We start from the raw sequence: 18037 nt of genomic DNA, 5'->3' as shown, positions 1-18037 counted from the left end.
ACCTACACAGTCATATTTATTATGGGTGGATGACACCCATAATAAGGGTCATCTTTACATTGCTTTCTCTAATTTACTGTCAGACACCACTACTGTCCACATTTTATTCTGCATCCTACAGCAATGAACTTAATATATTCAAGTCTTCCTCCTCATCCGTCCCCTCTTCTAGGTATTCCCATGGCTATGTCAAATGACTTCAATATCTATAATCATTGTTTCCTAGTCAAAATCCATTGTTATCTTCTACCTTAAGTCTGGCTGAAGGTCAGTGTAAAATAGGCCTTAACTATTTGATGGATATCTCTCCATCTATCCAAGATTGGATATTTTGCCATAGGGCGTCACTATCTAGCAGAGATCAACCTTGAGTTCATCACCTCCTGCCTCAATCTCTTAAGTGAACACCACCTAAGGCTAGATCAAGGCTTTAATTATCTTTAAAATTGCATAGTTTGATAATAAATCCCAACAAAGACGTGGCAAACCCTCTGGACAGGCCTATAAACAAAGTGATTAAGACCTTATCTGTCCTCACAAAGGAGGAACTTTAGTGACAAAAAAAACCCAAGTCAAATACATGACATCTCTCATCAATATCATTTTGGAGTACTTGAATTTTATAAAAACTGAAGGTATATTTTAACAAGAAAAATATTCACATGGAACTATATAGTGTGGAAGTAAGGAATCTTTCATTAAACTGATTTAAGTGCCTAGGAAATGTCTTTATTTGAAACAAGCTACATTTCATATAAAATACACCAACTCCATCAGGGATCTGGTTCTACAGCCTTTAGTACCACAGAAAAGAATCTTAGAATGGTACAGTCTTTCTAGTGTTGTCAAGATATTATCCAGACATAGTAGGGCACTCCTTTAATCCTAGCACTCAAGAGGCAAAACAGGCAGACCACTTGTTTAAGAACAACCTAGTTAACACAGTGAGCTTCCAGGCCAGCCAGTTACAGTTAGACCCTGTATTCAAAAAAAGAAGAGGAGGGGAGAGGGGAGAGATGAGAGGGGAGAGGGGAGAAAGGAGAGGGGAGAGGGGAGAAAGGAAAGGGGAGAGGGGAGAAGGGAGAAGGGAGAGGGGAGAGGAGAGGGGAGAGGGGAAGAGAAGGAGGAGAAGGAGAAGAGAATTCAGTGAATTACATTTAGCTTAAATGTATACAAGTCATATGCTACCCCAGGTTATTAGCAATTCCCTATCAGTCAGGCTGGCAAAATCCCAGAGAAGCAATTTTCCCTGGGAGCCACTGCATGTTTTTCCCCCCCTCCGTTGTCAGACTTTCCAGATTCTATGCAAATGAAGTTTATTTTTACATTTAAAGCTTAGCTAAAAGGGGACAAGATTGCTGGGTGGTGGTGGTGGTAGTGGTGGTGGCAGCAGGCACTTTAGGCAGACACCTTTATCTCAGTACTTAGGAGGCAGAGGTGGGATGAGTTAGAGGCCTGGTCTACAGAGTGAATTCCAGGACAGACAAAGTTAAAAGAGAAATCCTGTTTCAAAATAAATAAATGAATGGAGGAGGGTTAAGATTATGAATGCAAAATGAAGCTCTAAATATATGTGAGAAAAAAGCCACACATTTGGCCCCATGTGCTAACTGGTGATTCTAGGCCATGTACTTTGGAGTTTAGTCATAGCTTCTGTGTAAGCAACATGTACTATCTCTAAAGGGAAGAAACTGAGACCAAACCACCTTACCCTTTGAACCTTGTTAAAGAAGTCAATAAGGTTATTTTTTAAACTTTAACCCAACATATACTGAAGACATCTGCTGAAAAGCTATTAGGGCTATTAGCTTAGCTTATAAACAACTTCATATCCAGAACTACTCATTATAATTCAAACTATGAACATTCTCTTCTGATTCAAATTGAAAATGTATTCCTACTTAATTTCAAGTTATTCTCTTTGAGTTAGTTACCTGTTGGTCTAACTGGATTATTACACTTTTTTTTTTTAGAGATATGCCAAAGTATTATACATCTGAGTACATATAAAACCTTGATAATGCTGGGTGATGGTGACATACACCTTTAATATTAGCCCTCAGGAGGCAGAGGCAGAATGAGTTCAAAGTCAGCCCGGTTACAGATTAAATTCCGGGAGGACCAGGGCTATACAGAACACCCAACCCCTGCCCCCAAATCAAAATAAATAAATGTAAATAAAATAAAGAAATAAACAAATACTGCACTACTGTCCTTCAAATATGCTACACTTTAGCAAACTTAGCCTAGTGGCATATATACCAAACTGGAGAAAAATGGTGGTAGTTCAATGATCTTATCAGTGAAAGGTATACAGTAAGACAGTAAAAGTGAATCCTGTTCTTTTTCTATAGTCACCTCTTAAAGAGATTTCTTTATCAATGCAATCCTTGAATGACAAAGTGAAGATTTCTAATAGTTCTCATAAAAGAACTTATATCACATTATATCTACATTCAAGAGTCACTTCCCCATATGTATGTATCTGTATTTTTTTAAATGTATACTGTAACAACATTTATGACTAATGACTTTACCAGAGAAATTTTCACTATCAAAAGGGCAGCTGTTCACTTACCAGGCGTTTTCAGAATGTCTAGAACACTTCCTTCTCTCAGGATCTTTGCAGGTGTAAAAGGGTCCTCACAAGGGGCACTTCGCTTCTTATAGCTTGAACTATTCACTACAGTGTTATCTTGAGCTGTAATTTTTAATTATAAAAGAAATAAATTTTTGACCAGTTTCTAAAACTCTGAAAATGTCACTGAAATACAAAAATAATGGACAAGTAACAAAGCACAGTTAATCTGCCACTGCAAAAGGTAAAAACACTCTTACATAATACACTCCTTCTCAAACAGAAACAAATACAACTGTCAGCCAATGAGTGTAATTTCCTGTTTAGCTTTTTCTCTCAGCGAAAGAATGCCTCATTTGCATTGAGAGGCATTCCAGAAATGCCAGTAATTGCTGAGCAGGTTCTTATGCAGAAAGGGGAAGTAGAATAGTGGGTTTGCCAAGGACTATGTGACATCCTCAGGTAGAGGATAGAGGATGTAGGGGTCTGGCTCACCAGGTAAAGTCAGGCAGAGAAGAGAAAGCCCTGCTGGAAAAGGAGTCCTCCACTTTGCACTGAGTTCAGAGGAGCTATATGGACATGGTAGACTGTGACTTTAAATAGCAGGGTTCCCCAACAAGTGAGTTCTCTAGAAGATAAACTGATGACAAAGTCTGTCCAATGCCTGAAGTAATATATCTAATCAAATAGCAACTTAAAAAGACAAGCCAAGTAATTTTCAACTGGTTTCACATCTAGTAATCCATAATTAAAACTATCCTTCAGTTATAGTACTGAAAAACAGTATTAATAAAAATCTTGTTACATAAAATATGAGAGAACAGAATGCTATGCAGTCCACAAAAATTATTCATAAAGTATAACTGGTAAAGCAGATTAGAAAATAAGATTTATATCTAGAGATTAACAGCCACTGATAATGGTTGGATGAGTGATTGTCATACACTGTTTTCATATCTTATAATCAAACTCCATTGATTTTCATAAACATGAGGCAAAATAATTTTTACCAATTTTTCTCAAGATTTATTTTTATTTTATGTGTACACTTTGCCTGCACCTATGTGTATGCACAGTGTGTGTGCCTGGTGACCATGGAAGCCAAAAAAGGAGTTAGATCTCCTGGCACTAGAATTACAGAGAGTTGTAAACAGGCACGTACTTACTGGGAACAGAACCCAGGATCTCTGTAGCCAGTGCTCTCAACTGCTGAGCCACTCTCCAATCACCTAATTTTGCTTTTTAATTAAAAATATTTTTAGGCAAGGGCTTGAGATGCATGTGGCCAAAGCTACCTTTAACACAGTGACATGTCAATAGGTTGCCCTTATTCCTCCTGCCTCAGTCTCCCCAGTGCTTCCAAAAGCAAAATTTTTAAGGACAACCTGAAATGTATTCAATGTGACAGAAAGGGAATTAATGAAAAAATTATCTCGTCACTCAGAAATTAATCATTACTTCCACATATTTGTTTTGTGGTTCTGCTTGAAATGGTGACTTCCTATGCACTCCAGTCTGGTCCCAAATTTCACCCATCTTTCTCCTGAGTGACAGGCATGCACCACCACTTCCTGACTCCACATTTTAAGTTTCTTTAAATGACAGAAATTGTGAGAAATGGTGATGTTTCAGGAACACATGCCTCTATAGATTCCATTCATAAATGTATCCATCATCAACTTCTAAAAAAAAATCTACAGGTAGTTTTAAGACATAATAAAATGCAAAGCTTCTCAACAATTACTAGTCAACCAAAAACATTAGAACATTCAGAAAGAATTTGAAGAACATTCAAAGTTTTTCCTAAAGTCCAAAACAACATTCAAGAAAATAACTAATGGTAAGAATTACAACTGAAATTCCTTGCTACTTTCTATGATACAGATGTTTCACCAAACTTAAAAGGGTGAGGTGGGAGAGACTAAACTTTTTTAGAACCTTTCTATGATTTATGATTCTTACTGTTTAGATCACTAGAAAATCCAAAGACATTTCTAATTTCTTTTTGGTTTAATACTATACATTTCTTAAAAGATCTAGTAGATTTTTTTAGGCCTTGTAGTAGATATTTGATAAAACACTTTAAGACAGGGCATGAGTCCCCAACTGATATCCCTACAACATTCTATACACAATACATTACAGATATTCTTCCTCAGTACTCCACTGTCACTCTATAACCACTACTTCACTTACTCCCATATAAAACCAATGTGGCAATGCACACCTTTAATCTCAGCACTCAATCTCAGCACTCAGGACAGAGACAGAAGATATCTGAGTTGGGAGCCAGCTAGGTCTACACATTTCCAGGATAGCCAGATGTTTAGGCTCTCTTGCAAAACCAACCCTCTCAGAATAAAACCTAGGGCTAGAGTACTTGCTTAACATAAGCAAGGACCCATACTGGTTGTGTGCATATCATAGTCAATTAAGCCAGTTCTTCAGCATGGAAGGGCTTTTAGGACTTAATGCTTCTTCTCCAGCCTCATGACCAAGCATGTGCAAGTGTAAGTCTGCTGCACGTCTGCTCTGCCCTGTTTCCCTTCAGTCTCCTGCAAAATACCCTTGCTTGCTCAAATTCTTGACCTAAAACTCAATGTTTTAGTATTTCCCAAACACTAAATAAAACCCACCACCATTCCAAAAGTCTGTTTTAATGATTTATTTTATAAGTTTAATGATGTTTCTTCAGTTTAGATCACTGATCGGCTGAATCCAGCATAGTAAATAAAAATGCTTATATAAAGTACAAAGAAAACATAAAGATTAGATCCACCAGAACTGTAATGAAGACAAGCCCTCAGCTGTAATAAGACATGAATGACAAAAAATTTAGTACCTTATTCTGAGTAAGTGAATAAATACACTATTATGACCAGCTTATTGAAAACCAAACTGTTACTATAATAAAAAAAAAAAATTAAAAAACCCTCCTGTTAGAATTAACTTTCACTAACATTTCAGAGCTGATTTCCTTCAAGTGAAGGCACTTTTAAGAATGACCAAAGGAGAATCTGAAGTGCTACTCTAACATAGATTTCGTTTTTTAAAGAATGAGAAATTTTTTTTCACTTACCTGAACTACTTAAAACTGTTTCTGAAGAACTATTAGAGCCAGAAAGTTCAGTTTTTGCAAGAGGCACACTAAATGTAAAACCAATCTATAACGAGAAAAGGTATTTTTCAGGAGTCAAAATACTGTGAAACAAACAGAACTTAGTTTTAGATTAAATCAAAAAGTATAATGAATTCCATCAATTATAAGTATACAGCGTTTCATATTTTACAATTCCTAGATTGAAAATTCATGAACCAAGTACCTAATCAGGGAAGCTAAGGGAGAAAAAAGTACTTGAGCCCAGTTTGAAGTCAGCCTAGGCAACATAGCCAGATTCTATCTTGAATAAATGAAAAACTGTATTAACAGTATGACATGTCTCTTTGACAGCGTTTTTTCATTCTTTATATATTTTCTTCTTTTAAAACATTACATAAAATACTCACAAAACTCTAATACCCCATCTCCTGAATTTTGAACAGCATCTTATATGAGGTTAGGGGAACAAGAAATGGACTTCAGAGATATAAGAAAATTAATTCTTACCTGTAATGCCTACCTATGACAAAAACAAAACAAAAACAAAAGAAACAAGCTAGGTGTGGCCTAATCCCAGCACTTGGGAAGCAAAGGCAGGTAGATCTCTTCCAGGTCAAGACTAGGCTAGCTCCAAGCCAGCCAGGGCTACATAGTTAAGACCTTGTCTCAAAAAACAAAAACAAAAACAAACAAAAAAAATCTAAAAGTAACATATAGAAAGATGATACATTCATGGAAGTTTATAAAATATGAATATTATCATTCTTACCCAAATATTTCCCAATCACAAAGAAAAATACATATTGCATATTGTGTAACAATATCCCAAACCGACCCTGTTCACAGGTGATTAAAATGATTAAAGAGATTTTAAGTGTAATATGATGTAGCTGCCAAGGTCTTTTCATCTCATCTACAACAGATAAAAATTAATCAGCATTATAGGACAGTCTGAAGCTATGAGGGAACTCTGAAGATAGACATACATCTGTATGTCATGTTAAATTTCTAGAGTATAAATGAATGCAAGTGAATGTACTTCTTTGGGAATAACAGAATATCTTCACTTTCCAAATTACATAGAACAAAATGCACACGGGGCTGGAGAAATGGCTCAGTGGTTAAGAGTGCCAACTGCTCTTCTGAAGATCCTGCGTTCAAATCCCAGCAACCACATGGTGGCTCACAACCAACCATAACAAGATCTGATGCCCTCTTCTAGAGTGTCTGAAGACAGCAACAATGTACTTATATATAATTAAATAAATGAAACAACAACAAAAAAGAAAATGCACACACACATTATCTAAGTATGTACTAAAAAATACAAAATACTTGTTTCCTGTAATGCTATTTTTTTTAAGTTGGAGAGGTATTTTACTATCAATGAAATCTTAGGTTTGATTTTAAAAAAAAAAAAAGATTTAAAAAAAATACACTATGGCTCTGAAATCAATCATGAACTGCCCCTGCTGGGTACTTACAGACGCTGGAGGTAGCACATCTGCCTGCGTTGATTTTACAATGGGAGATGAAAATGTGAACACAGGACTGCCCGTGCTGCCCAGAGAGGTCATCTGTACCTGTTTTTTTTTTTTTTTTTAAGAGTGGTAAAAAAAGACACAAACATACAAAAAGCTATTTAGAAGAATGAACAATAAAACAAACTTTAAAGAAGATTATCTCAAAGAAATAATAGTACTCTTTTTCCACTTAAATTTAAAAATCACTTTGACTTCTTAAAACAAAGCATTGATTAGTAACTGTTTTTTTTTCCCTGAAGTGGAAATACTGTTTGGAGAACAACTGTCTAGTGTAGACTATAAGATGTGAATACTCCCACTATATATTAAACATCGTTCACACTTCTTGGCATGGAGACTGGGCTTCTCCACCATGAAAAGGGCCCTAGAATCAAACCCAGCTCCAACTCCCCAATATTTTTTCATTTTTTTCTTACTTTGAGTTATTGATTTTTATACTGAAGAACATAAAAGAAAAAAAAAAGAATTGGATTAAAGAATAGAAACAGAAATCACCTCACTTATACAGTGGTTCTATACCTTGTTTGGTAATGGCTGAGAAGGGCTGACTGGTGACGGAGAAGCCGAGATCACAGGGGAACTAAAACTGAAGGTGGGCAGGGAAGAACTGCTGATTGGTAGAGAGATTTGCGGTAACAATGGTGCTTCCATTTCCTAAAACACAGCATGTAAGGATGTCATCTTTCACATCATGCTTTTATTTACTATTTTCAGAGAGAACTGATGTAGCGATGACCGAGTTTAAATAAGAAGTAGGCCCCATGCAAAATTAACAAGACCTCTTGAATTAAAACCTAAAGAAAGCTTGAATTCCCAATTGTGCCACCAACTGCCATGTAACTTAAATATCAGCACCAATTTCTAATCTTATGAAAATAAGAGTTGGCTGCGTAGGTAAAACTGCATAACGTAGAAGTTTGACAACCCAAGATCTATCCCCAGAACCCAAAGGTGGAAGAAAAAACTGCCTACTAAAAGTTGTCCTCTAAATTTCAAACATGCTCATGGCAAACACTGACTGCCTCTAAACACACACACACACACACACACACACACACCAATAATAAAAATATTTTTAAAAGGGGGAAAATGTCTTCCTTTGTATTACATTTAGGGTCCTACTATGAAACAAAGCCATACACAGCCTTATTGGTAGAGAGATTTGCGGTAACATGCAAATCACATACACATGCCCTATATAGAAACACATAAAAAAATTTTTTAGAAAAGCAAGTCAGGGTGCTGGAGAGATGGCTCAGTAGCAAGAACACTGACTGCTCTTGCAGGGATCCTGACTTCAACCCCAAGCAACCACATAGTGGCTCACAACCATTTGTAATGGGATCTGATGCCCTCTTCTGGTATGTCTCAAGACAGCTACAGTTTACTCATATACATAAATTACTCTTTAGAACAAAAAGCAAACTAGTATGACATAAAAACTACAAAATGTACATATTTTATGATCAAGGAGCATTCAAACCTCAGTTTTCTTTCAAAAAGACACGCTGTCCCTTCATAACACTCCAGTGACAAGCAGAAACAACCCCCAGACCAGTAACTAAGCCAAAGCCCTTACTTAGCACAATTCCAACAATATGTTTTCCTTCTGGTACTCAAGAAGCACAACCAACCAGTGGAAAAAAATAGAGTGAAAAAATAGTGTCACTCCCACAACAATCTACAAAAACCAAACACCAACCGATAAATCCAACTACTAACAATATAATCTGAGCTGGGGAAGATAACTCAGTGAGAAAAAGCACTTCTGACCAGTGAGGATCTGAATTCATAAAACCACCAGCAGCAGAGTATCGGTAATCCCACTGCTCCCATAACAAAATGGGAGGCAGAGATGGGAATTCCCAGAAATTTACCAGCCAGCTAGCCTGGCATGAACAGCAGCAAACAACAAAGAGACCCTGCATCAAACAAGTGGAAGGCAAAGATCAGTGCATGACGGACTATGATCTCTACACGTGACCATAATCACACATACCAGAAAAAAATTTGTTATCAATGAAATGTAAGTTTTAACTTTAAAATACACTTCTAGAACATTATAGGTCAATAAGGATAATGAGAAATTGTAATCAGAAACAAGTCAAAGTCCCTAGGGCTGGAAAGATGGCTCTGATGTTAAAAGCATTGGCTGCTGTTGCAGGAGGCCTGAATTCAGTCAGTTACAACACCCAGATAGTGGTTCACAACTGTCCATGACTCCAGTTTGAAGGACTCTCTCTGATGCTCTCTTCCAACCTCTATGGACATTGCATGCACATGGTGCAAAAAAATAACATGCACTCAAAGCACCCCTACACATAAAAGTTTAAAAATCCCTACATTCTAAAGGTTAAAGGAGCAACAGCTTCTTAAGAGGTGGTAAAGGCCTTAAATGATTTAGCTTGGATGAAACCAATTTTAAAAAAGACTGAAACAAGCTGTTCCAACTCAAAAAGTAGTTTAAAAAAAATGAGCAAACTAGACAGAAACTCAATTTAACCAATCTTCAATGAGTCTACACGCTCTATACACAAGCAATATCTAACAATTCTTTTTTGTTTAACACGTGGTAGTTAAATGAGACCCACAGAACTCAGACCTTATACCATGGGAATGGAACTAAGGTCACCAGATTTGGCAGCAGGCACCTCTACCCACTGAGCTACCTCACCAATCAAAGAACTCATCCTAGTCAATCCCATAGGAAAATAATGAATAAGGAAAAACTAAATGGTCACAAAACACATATAAGAATCCTCATTCCCAGTAAACAAGATGCAAATAAAGCCCCAATGACATTTTTTTCAATCTATCACACTGGCAATGGGCCAAAACAAAACCAAGTGTTAGTTAAGAAAATAAATAAACAAACAAATATTCGTCAATGGTCATGTGGAGCGTTATGAAGAGAACATTAGCAAAGTCAAAAACATTTAAAGATTTGTCAACCCCTGCAGTCCAACAATCCCATTCCTGGTAAATATCCTCCAGACTAAACTGCACATGGCTAAGGAGAAGTGTATAAATATTCACCTTAGAACATACTGGGAATCAGCCCAAATGTACCCTGATGAGAGAATGGACTAATTGTAATAAATCTGCACAAAGAATAAATAAGTAGCAGAGAAATCTAAATCCCATTGCTCCATTTAACATGAACCATCACAAAGAGCAGAGTGTTAAATCATATGTACATCTAAGAAACGATCAAAACCCTAAGGCAGTAACCAGAGAATCCAGTAATTTCAATGGGAAATATCTCACATAAAAAAAAGTAAATAAAAAATGAAAGGTGGGTTTTTTGTAAAGGTTATTTTAATGCAATTCATGAAGTTGAGGCTTCTAGTCAGGTGTTAGACCAATACAGTCTAAAAGATGGCTTCAACAGTAGATAATCTTCACATCAAATCTTCAAGCCCCATTCTTATAGGTCTCTCTTCAGTCCTACCATTTCACAGTTCTATAAAATATGAGCCTACCTCCTCCTCTGGAGGTTTAGGAGCAACAATATGTGTTCTCTCTCTTCTCATCTTGCCACCTCCAGAAGATAAACCATTGGCTGCAGGTATACTGAAATTGGGGTATGAAAAGCCACTAGCAAATTAAAAAAAAAAAAAAAAAAAAAGAACAATTACATTATTTTTGTCCCAGAAACTGTTAAATGAATATTCAAACCACCAGATAAGCTAACAAAACAATCAGGGCTATATTTGTAGCCAAATATACATTATTTTTTTTCTACATTTATATATGTATTTATACAATCATGGGCATGTAAGCAGACATGATCGTGCCATGGACAGCTTGTGAAGGTTAATGGGAAAGCTCTTGGCAGTCAATCCTCTCCTACCACTATGTGGGTTCTAGTTATTAAACACAGGTTTTCAGATTTGGTACAAAGTACCTTGACATGCTGAGCCATCTCACTAACCACCTAAATATACTTTTAATTTTCTTTATCTTCAAGGCTATTTTTAGAAATCTAGTTGCAGCATGAGATGACATTACCTTTCTTGCTCTCTATTTTGTCTTGAGATATTTTTTTCATCTACAGTCTGAAAGAAAAAAAAATAGTATGAGAATTTTATTTTAAAAAATTATTTGGGGAATGGGGTAGTAATGAGAGGCATGCCTTAAAACTCAGTATGTAGCTGAGACTGGACTTGAAATCCCCTGTTGCCTCCACCCATCAAGTGCTGGGATTACATGAATGAGCATGTCTGGCTTAATTTTTTCTTTTTTCAGTACTGGGATTGACTCAGCCTGAGCACATGCAAGGCAAGTACTTCTACTACTGAAAGCTACATCCACAGATCCAAATCCTCTTAATAACATCCTTTTATTTATAAATTTTAATATTTTGAATTAGAAATTTAATTTTTAATGTGCCTTGATATATGTAATTTAGATATTTTTTGTTAATCAAAAGTTACAACTATACTGTGCACTGTAATATGAGCATATATATATATAAAAATGTCACACATCTACTAGTACCTTCAAGTTCACACTGACTCTAAAGGGACAACATCCCTTTTTGCCACACTAAATGATAGACAACTTTACAAGAAGAGAATTTGAGATATAAAGTACTTCCAACTGAACAGAACTCGGGGATCCTACAGAAATGGTCAATTATAGGAGCAGAGAGCCAGAAAAGTATAAGAGTCAGAATTACTTTACAATATAAAAAAATAAGATGTTCAAAAATAATGGGGTGTGGTAAAACACAGGAGGATCAAAGGCAAATACAGGGGAAGATAAGCATCAAAAGTAAGCAACTCTAAAATCAAGGATTCACTTAAACACAAAATAGAAAATTCTCTACAGTAAAGGGTCAATCAATTACATGGAAAAACAATAGAATTAAAAATCTACCACAGTATAATCAATAAACATCTTGAGGCAAAAATTCTCAATAATGCTAATGGGATCAAAAACCTGGAGAAGAGCTCAGCCATCCTTCAGTAGTTAACCAGGAATAACCAGAATCTAGAACCAGCAGGGACAATCTTGTACTGCTATACATTCTACACAGTAATTAACCCATCTTTTCAAAAATATTCTAGATTAATGGAGACAAAGACAGATGACAACTACAAGTCACAGTCTTGGAAGATTGCTCTTGCGAGATGTCTGTCACTGTTTAACATCTAAATAAAATCTGGAATTCTACCATCATTACCTATTACATGGAGAAAGTCCTAACTTATAGAACAGAGAAAAAAAAGCAATTATAATAAAATACTAGTACTTTTCTTCTAAGCTGAGATGTAGCTCTGTGGTAAAGCACTTGCCTCACAAGCCTTGACAAGCAATTAGGCTTGACATAATAATAATAAATTACTTTTGAAAATGGGAAAGTTCAGTAAAGATATCTTAATATGCCAAAACATTAATAACTAATAAACTAAGATAAAGTTAGTGCCTGGGTAATCACTACACTAGTCTACCCAAGTATAAAGTTTTTCAAGAAGCTGTTTTATGAGACTGGAAAAAGGGCGCAGGAACAAACAGTAAAATGATAAACTCAAAACACTTTATTTAAAGTAAATGACACAGGTAACCCAAAATGTGAGGCACTTTGACACCTAGCCTTGTCTCTTCAAAAACATGCCTAACAATTCCACTCCTAGGCAAAGACCTAAGAAAAATAAAAATCTGCACCCACCAAAGTATACCTACGTTAAGTCTCTAGCAGCATTATACATTACAGCAAACGGTGAAAAACCCTAAAGATCCCAAGTAATGAGTAAAGTTCCACAAGCCCACTTTATAAAATGATACCCTGCTTTTAAAAACAATCATATCTGCTGCAAGTAAATCATCATCATCTGCTACCCTGGGGACATGGTTATTACAAAACGTTAGGAGGGAAACTGTGAAAAAATGTTCTAAAACTTAACATGGTAATGGCTTAACACCTGTGGATGTGCTAAACCACTAAAAAATAAACATCAAATATTGTGGTACAGAAATCATACCAAAAAATAAACTTTATGTGATGGGGGGGTGGGGATTTTAAAAAAAGCAGTATCTAAACTTTGGGTTCTACTTTAAAGAAGCATATAAAAACTGTGTAAGTATTTTCTTTTGAAGATGAGTTAATATAGGAGAAATTATTTCAGTCAAAAGAAAGGACACCTGAAACTGTTTAGAAATCAGTCACACAAATAAAACTCATAGGTAAATCTAACAAAACTTATCTGGGCAATGGATACATGAAATTCACCCACACAAACTTAAGATTTGATCAAGGTTAAGGCTATTTTGAAGGGATAACAACTCTAACTCTTCATTAGTTTACAGGCATCATATTCCATACAATTACCAGAAGACACCAGAGGTCCTCTATTTTACTTTTTTTTTTCTTTATTCACTCCAGCCAACATTCAAAGACTGGTTAAAGAAAAAGAAAATAGACTGATAAAAATAAATACACTCAGACGTATGTGCTGGTTGAAGCACACCTACATAACCCAACACTTGAAAGGCAGAAGCAATGTAATTGACATGAATGTGAAGTTAACCCTCTTATCTACTTAGTTCCAGACCACATACATAACACTGTCTTAAGAAAACAGAATAAACAAACAAACTCACACTGTTCTTTTTATCTATCCTTTGATTAGTCTTCCTTAATTCACCAGATGGGGTCAGAGATGGTTTAAAATAGACAGTTCTATTTGTTGCTATGGAAACTGGCTTTGGGGTCATTAGTCTTTGAACAGGGGGATACTGAGAGTCCACCTTATAAGAAAACAGAAATCAAAACAAACATTTTTATTTATCAGTGGTGTATCTAAAATTATTCCAAAATAGTTAATGTGACCTAGAGATCACTTCCTAGAGAAATAGATGCAAATAATAAACAGAAAAAAGTTGACAAATCAAAGACATTTAATCTAATAATGTACACATATATCTACAATTCTAAACTATTTTGCAGACAAATAAACTGACATTTTACCTCAGATTCCATGGCTTTTCACACATAAGAACACTTAAACCAACATAACATGAAACTATACAATAGTCAAGACAACTGAAAAACCTTAGAAAAGATTAATTTTGGACATGGTTAAAATTTGTTTTCCTCCATCTTCCCAAAAAAACTTTAAATTTTTTTCATCAAGAATTAAAATGATTTCTTTTACAAGGGCTAGACAGATAACCAATGGTTAAAAGCACTTGCTTGAATTTCCTAGGAATCTGAGGACCTCTTCTGGCCTCCAAGGACACGAGGCATGTACATGGTGTACATACATACAATACATGCAGAAAAATACAAAGAAATACTCTTCCAGAGGTCCTGAGTTCAATTCCCAGCAACCATATATGGTGTCTTAGAGTCATCTGTAATGGGATTTGGTGCCCTCTTCTGGTGTGTCGGAAGACAATGACATTGTTCTCACATGCATAAAATAAATAAATCTAAAGATAAAATCTTTAAATTTAAATCTTAAATAAAAATGTTCTAATTCCTAAACACATATACAAGCTCTTCAAAGTGGTTTACCATTACTTTACAAACAAAACCAAAGGCCTTATAATGTTGAGTCTAACTGATAAAGCATTGTATTAAGACTTCAAGACTGAGAAATGAACTGGTTTTGGGTCTAAGCACACAAGTGTTTTACTAATAATCCTTTGTTACCCTAAAATATAGTAAAAATCCCATAGGTGTGAGATAATTATAAAGTCAGGAACATCCACTGTGCCCATAAACTGTCATGCCATGAATAGTCTATTCACTAAGCCACAGCTGCCAATAATTCCGGTTTCCAGGAAAAGCTTTCTATGAATCTTCTATAGCTCTCCTTCCCCAATGAGGAAATGTGTCAAATGTGACATATGAATAATACTGTACTCCAGCTTTTTAATTTCCAGAAACTCATAAACTTTTAAAGTATATTCAAGCATTTATAGTATTTTATTGACAATTTATACTATGATACAATATTAAATTTTTATTTCATGTTTTAAATAATCTGGGACTGAGCTACATTTTAAATTAACACCATGACAATGGCTTATAGTAGATTCCATTTACCTAACCACAAATTATCTAGGTAATCCTAGAAATTCACTCTTCCAAGGGAAAAAAAAAAAAACCAACTAGATAATGAAATACATTATCAAAAATGAAGTTCAGGCCAGGCTTTAATCCTGGCACTCAGAAGCAGAAGGCAGAAATCTTGAGTTTCAAGGCTAGGCTAGTCTATAGAGCTAGTTCCAGAAGAGCAACACAGAGAAAGCCTGTCTTGAAAAACCAAAAATGAAGCTCTAGTATGCACAAGATTTAACATGCTATTTCAGCTATTTCAATGAAAGCATAAATATACTGTACTCAAATGACTAAACATTTGAGACTTTCCCACTCCTAGCTCTACTGACCTATAGTTAAGAAAGAGTAAGCCATAAAGACTGTCATCAACATGAGGGTGAAAGAGAACCCAGAAAATACTGACTGTGCTTCTATAACACTGATCCTCCCAGGGCTGTCAGCAAAGCTACAAAGCCCAAAGTAAAAACAGTCCCTTTTTCAAACATGTTCCCTTAACACAACAAAACTGCTGACATTTTACATAGCTTACCTTTTCTTTTTTTGCCTGAAAAACTGTGCTATCTATCCCACTCCTATCAAGAGGCTGAAAAGAGAAAGAAATAGTGTTAAAATAGGTAGGAAAATGAAAAAGCAAACTATCATATCATGTAAGATTTAAAAGAACGTACAGAATTCAGGGGAGAAGAAACAGCAGACGGAATTCTTTTTGCATCCTGTTAACATTACAATAACAAAAAATGTTAACAACAAAATTAAGACTTTTCACTAAATTCAAATTCTGCCACAGCTCATTATGATTTCAAACTTTTACCGCAAGAGGACTTGACATCTTTTCTAATGACTGCAATATCCGCCGTGCTGTTGAACTGGTCACACCATAAGACTGTGCATTGAGCTGCTTAGCTTTCATCTGTCTTCTAACTGGAGCCTAGAAAATAAGTCTTTGTTACTCGCTGCAACATACAGTCCAAGATACATATGTCATACAATGAAAAAACAAAATAGATATTCAAAATAAGATAAGATTATGTTATCAGTGACTTATCTGAAAGGATGTATGATATACAATTGCTGAAACCCAATTCTCTTGATAACTGAATTATTTTAATAATCAGAAGTGGGGGGGGGAGAAAAAAGAAACTCAAAATGCACTTGTTTTAGGGTTTTATTGCTGTGAAGACACACTATGACCATAGCAATTCTTAGAAAAGAAAACATTTAAATGGGACTAGCTTACAGTTCAGAGGTTTAGTCCATTATTGTCATAGCAGAAAGCATGGCTGCTTATAGGCAGACATGATGCTGGAGAAGGAGCAGAGCTCTATATCTGGGTCAGCAGGTAAAAGTGACTTACTTCCTCCAATAAAGCCACAACTACTCCAACAAGGCCACATCTCCTAGTAACGCCATTTCCTATGAGCCTCTGGGGGCCTTTTTTTATTCAAAACAGCATAGCACTGGTCTAAAGAAAATTTTATCCATGTGTTCCAAGATAAGAATAGGATAATCCATAAAAATTTCTAGCAATATCTTACCAGATATTCAATAATATTCAATAAAAAAACAAAAACACACTGGCAAATCAAGACATCTGTAATGCTGAGTATTAAATAAGATTTCATTAGAATTCAAAGACCAAGCAAAAAGATTGGAGATTTTAAAGTAATAGAAATTTATACATTTATAACTATAACTTAATTTACCATAGCTAGTACAACAAAGAGATCTTCAAATAGATTATTTCTTGAAGAGCTTTAGATCTGATATGGAAACTCTCTTCCTGAGGATCAGTTTCCAAAGGAGAGAGCTATCAATCCAATGATGTTGCCTATGAACTACAACTACCAGTACAGAATAACCCCAACTGGGAACCTTGTAGCCAAGAGTCCTCTAACTGGACTTAAGGCCCACTCAACAAGAGGGAAATCATGCCTCATATGGAAAACAAGCCAACTTCCCAAGGGTATATGTACTTAAACCCACAAGTAAGTGTATGTTTCATCTCTCATTAGGGAACCTTCTCTTAGTAACATAACAGACACCATTACTCACAACTACAATTGATCAAAATGTAGAGTTGTGGAGCCCAGTCCCTACTGATACATCTACAATGGAACTCCTATAGGCTCCTGGGATTATTGCAAAGGTGTAGAAAGATTATAGAAGCCAGAGGCACAGGGAGTTTGCTCTGAGACTGTGTCTCCTAGAGATGCTACATCCATTAAATCTCACCAATATAGCTGATTAAACATGGCCTAGAAGAAGGGTGTCAGCAATAGACAATCTAACATGGAAGGAGGAAGGCTCACATGGCTTCAAGTCTAGACAAACTATAAGTAACTAAGGATCACTGAGATCAGAAGAAATTGTTTTACCTAAGGAAAACCACACCAATTGGTCATTCAATACCAAATGGTCAAGTAACATATGGCACGAACACGTGTAACAAAGAAAGAAGCAATGAATTTGGGAGAGATTAAGGGGCGATAGGAGCAAATGGGAGAAGTTGGGGGGAGGATAGAGAAGAGAAGAAATACACAATTGGGGCTAGATAACAAAACTTTGACCTTAATACACAGTATTATTACCAATTTCAAGAAAACATTTTTTTCAGACAGGATCTCTCTCTGTAGAGAGATCTCTTTTCTGTCCTGAAATTCTCTGTAGACCAGGCTGGCCTAAAACTCGAGAGATCCACCTGCCTCTGCCTTCCAAGTGCTGGAACTAAGGGAAGTACCACCATG

The 18037-nt window shown here is 35.8% G+C and overlaps 1 protein-coding gene across 2 annotated transcripts in view; it reads right to left on the bottom strand.

Annotated features, from left to right (window-relative positions):
• The window catches only part of Nup153 (nucleoporin 153), a 53895-nt gene that overhangs the window by 13116 nt on the left and 22742 nt on the right, over nucleotides 1-18037 (bottom strand). Inside the window, exons 6-15 of one of the 2 annotated variants that reach the window (XM_052156723.1) lie at nucleotides 16105-16221; nucleotides 15962-16006; nucleotides 15823-15876; nucleotides 13829-13975; nucleotides 11234-11280; nucleotides 10705-10819; nucleotides 7742-7876; nucleotides 7163-7261; nucleotides 5658-5742; nucleotides 2579-2701 (exon numbers count right to left, since the gene is read on the bottom strand). In XM_052156723.1, coding sequence (XP_052012683.1) covers nucleotides 2579-2701; nucleotides 5658-5742; nucleotides 7163-7261; nucleotides 7742-7876; nucleotides 10705-10819; nucleotides 11234-11280; nucleotides 13829-13975; nucleotides 15823-15876; nucleotides 15962-16006; nucleotides 16105-16221 — 967 coding nt within the window. The remainder of the gene's footprint in view (nucleotides 1-2578; nucleotides 2702-5657; nucleotides 5743-7162; nucleotides 7262-7741; nucleotides 7877-10704; nucleotides 10820-11233; nucleotides 11281-13828; nucleotides 13976-15822; nucleotides 15877-15961; nucleotides 16007-16104; nucleotides 16222-18037) is intronic. The other variant, XM_052156724.1, reaches the window with a different exon arrangement.

Source organism: Apodemus sylvaticus, chromosome 14 (assembly GCF_947179515.1).
Source record: "Apodemus sylvaticus chromosome 14, mApoSyl1.1, whole genome shotgun sequence".
In the NCBI taxonomy this organism is placed as follows: domain Eukaryota; kingdom Metazoa; phylum Chordata; class Mammalia; order Rodentia; family Muridae; genus Apodemus; species Apodemus sylvaticus.
The sequence above is the reverse complement of the archived record's forward strand: the minus strand, read 5'-3'. Positions and strand labels throughout refer to the sequence as shown.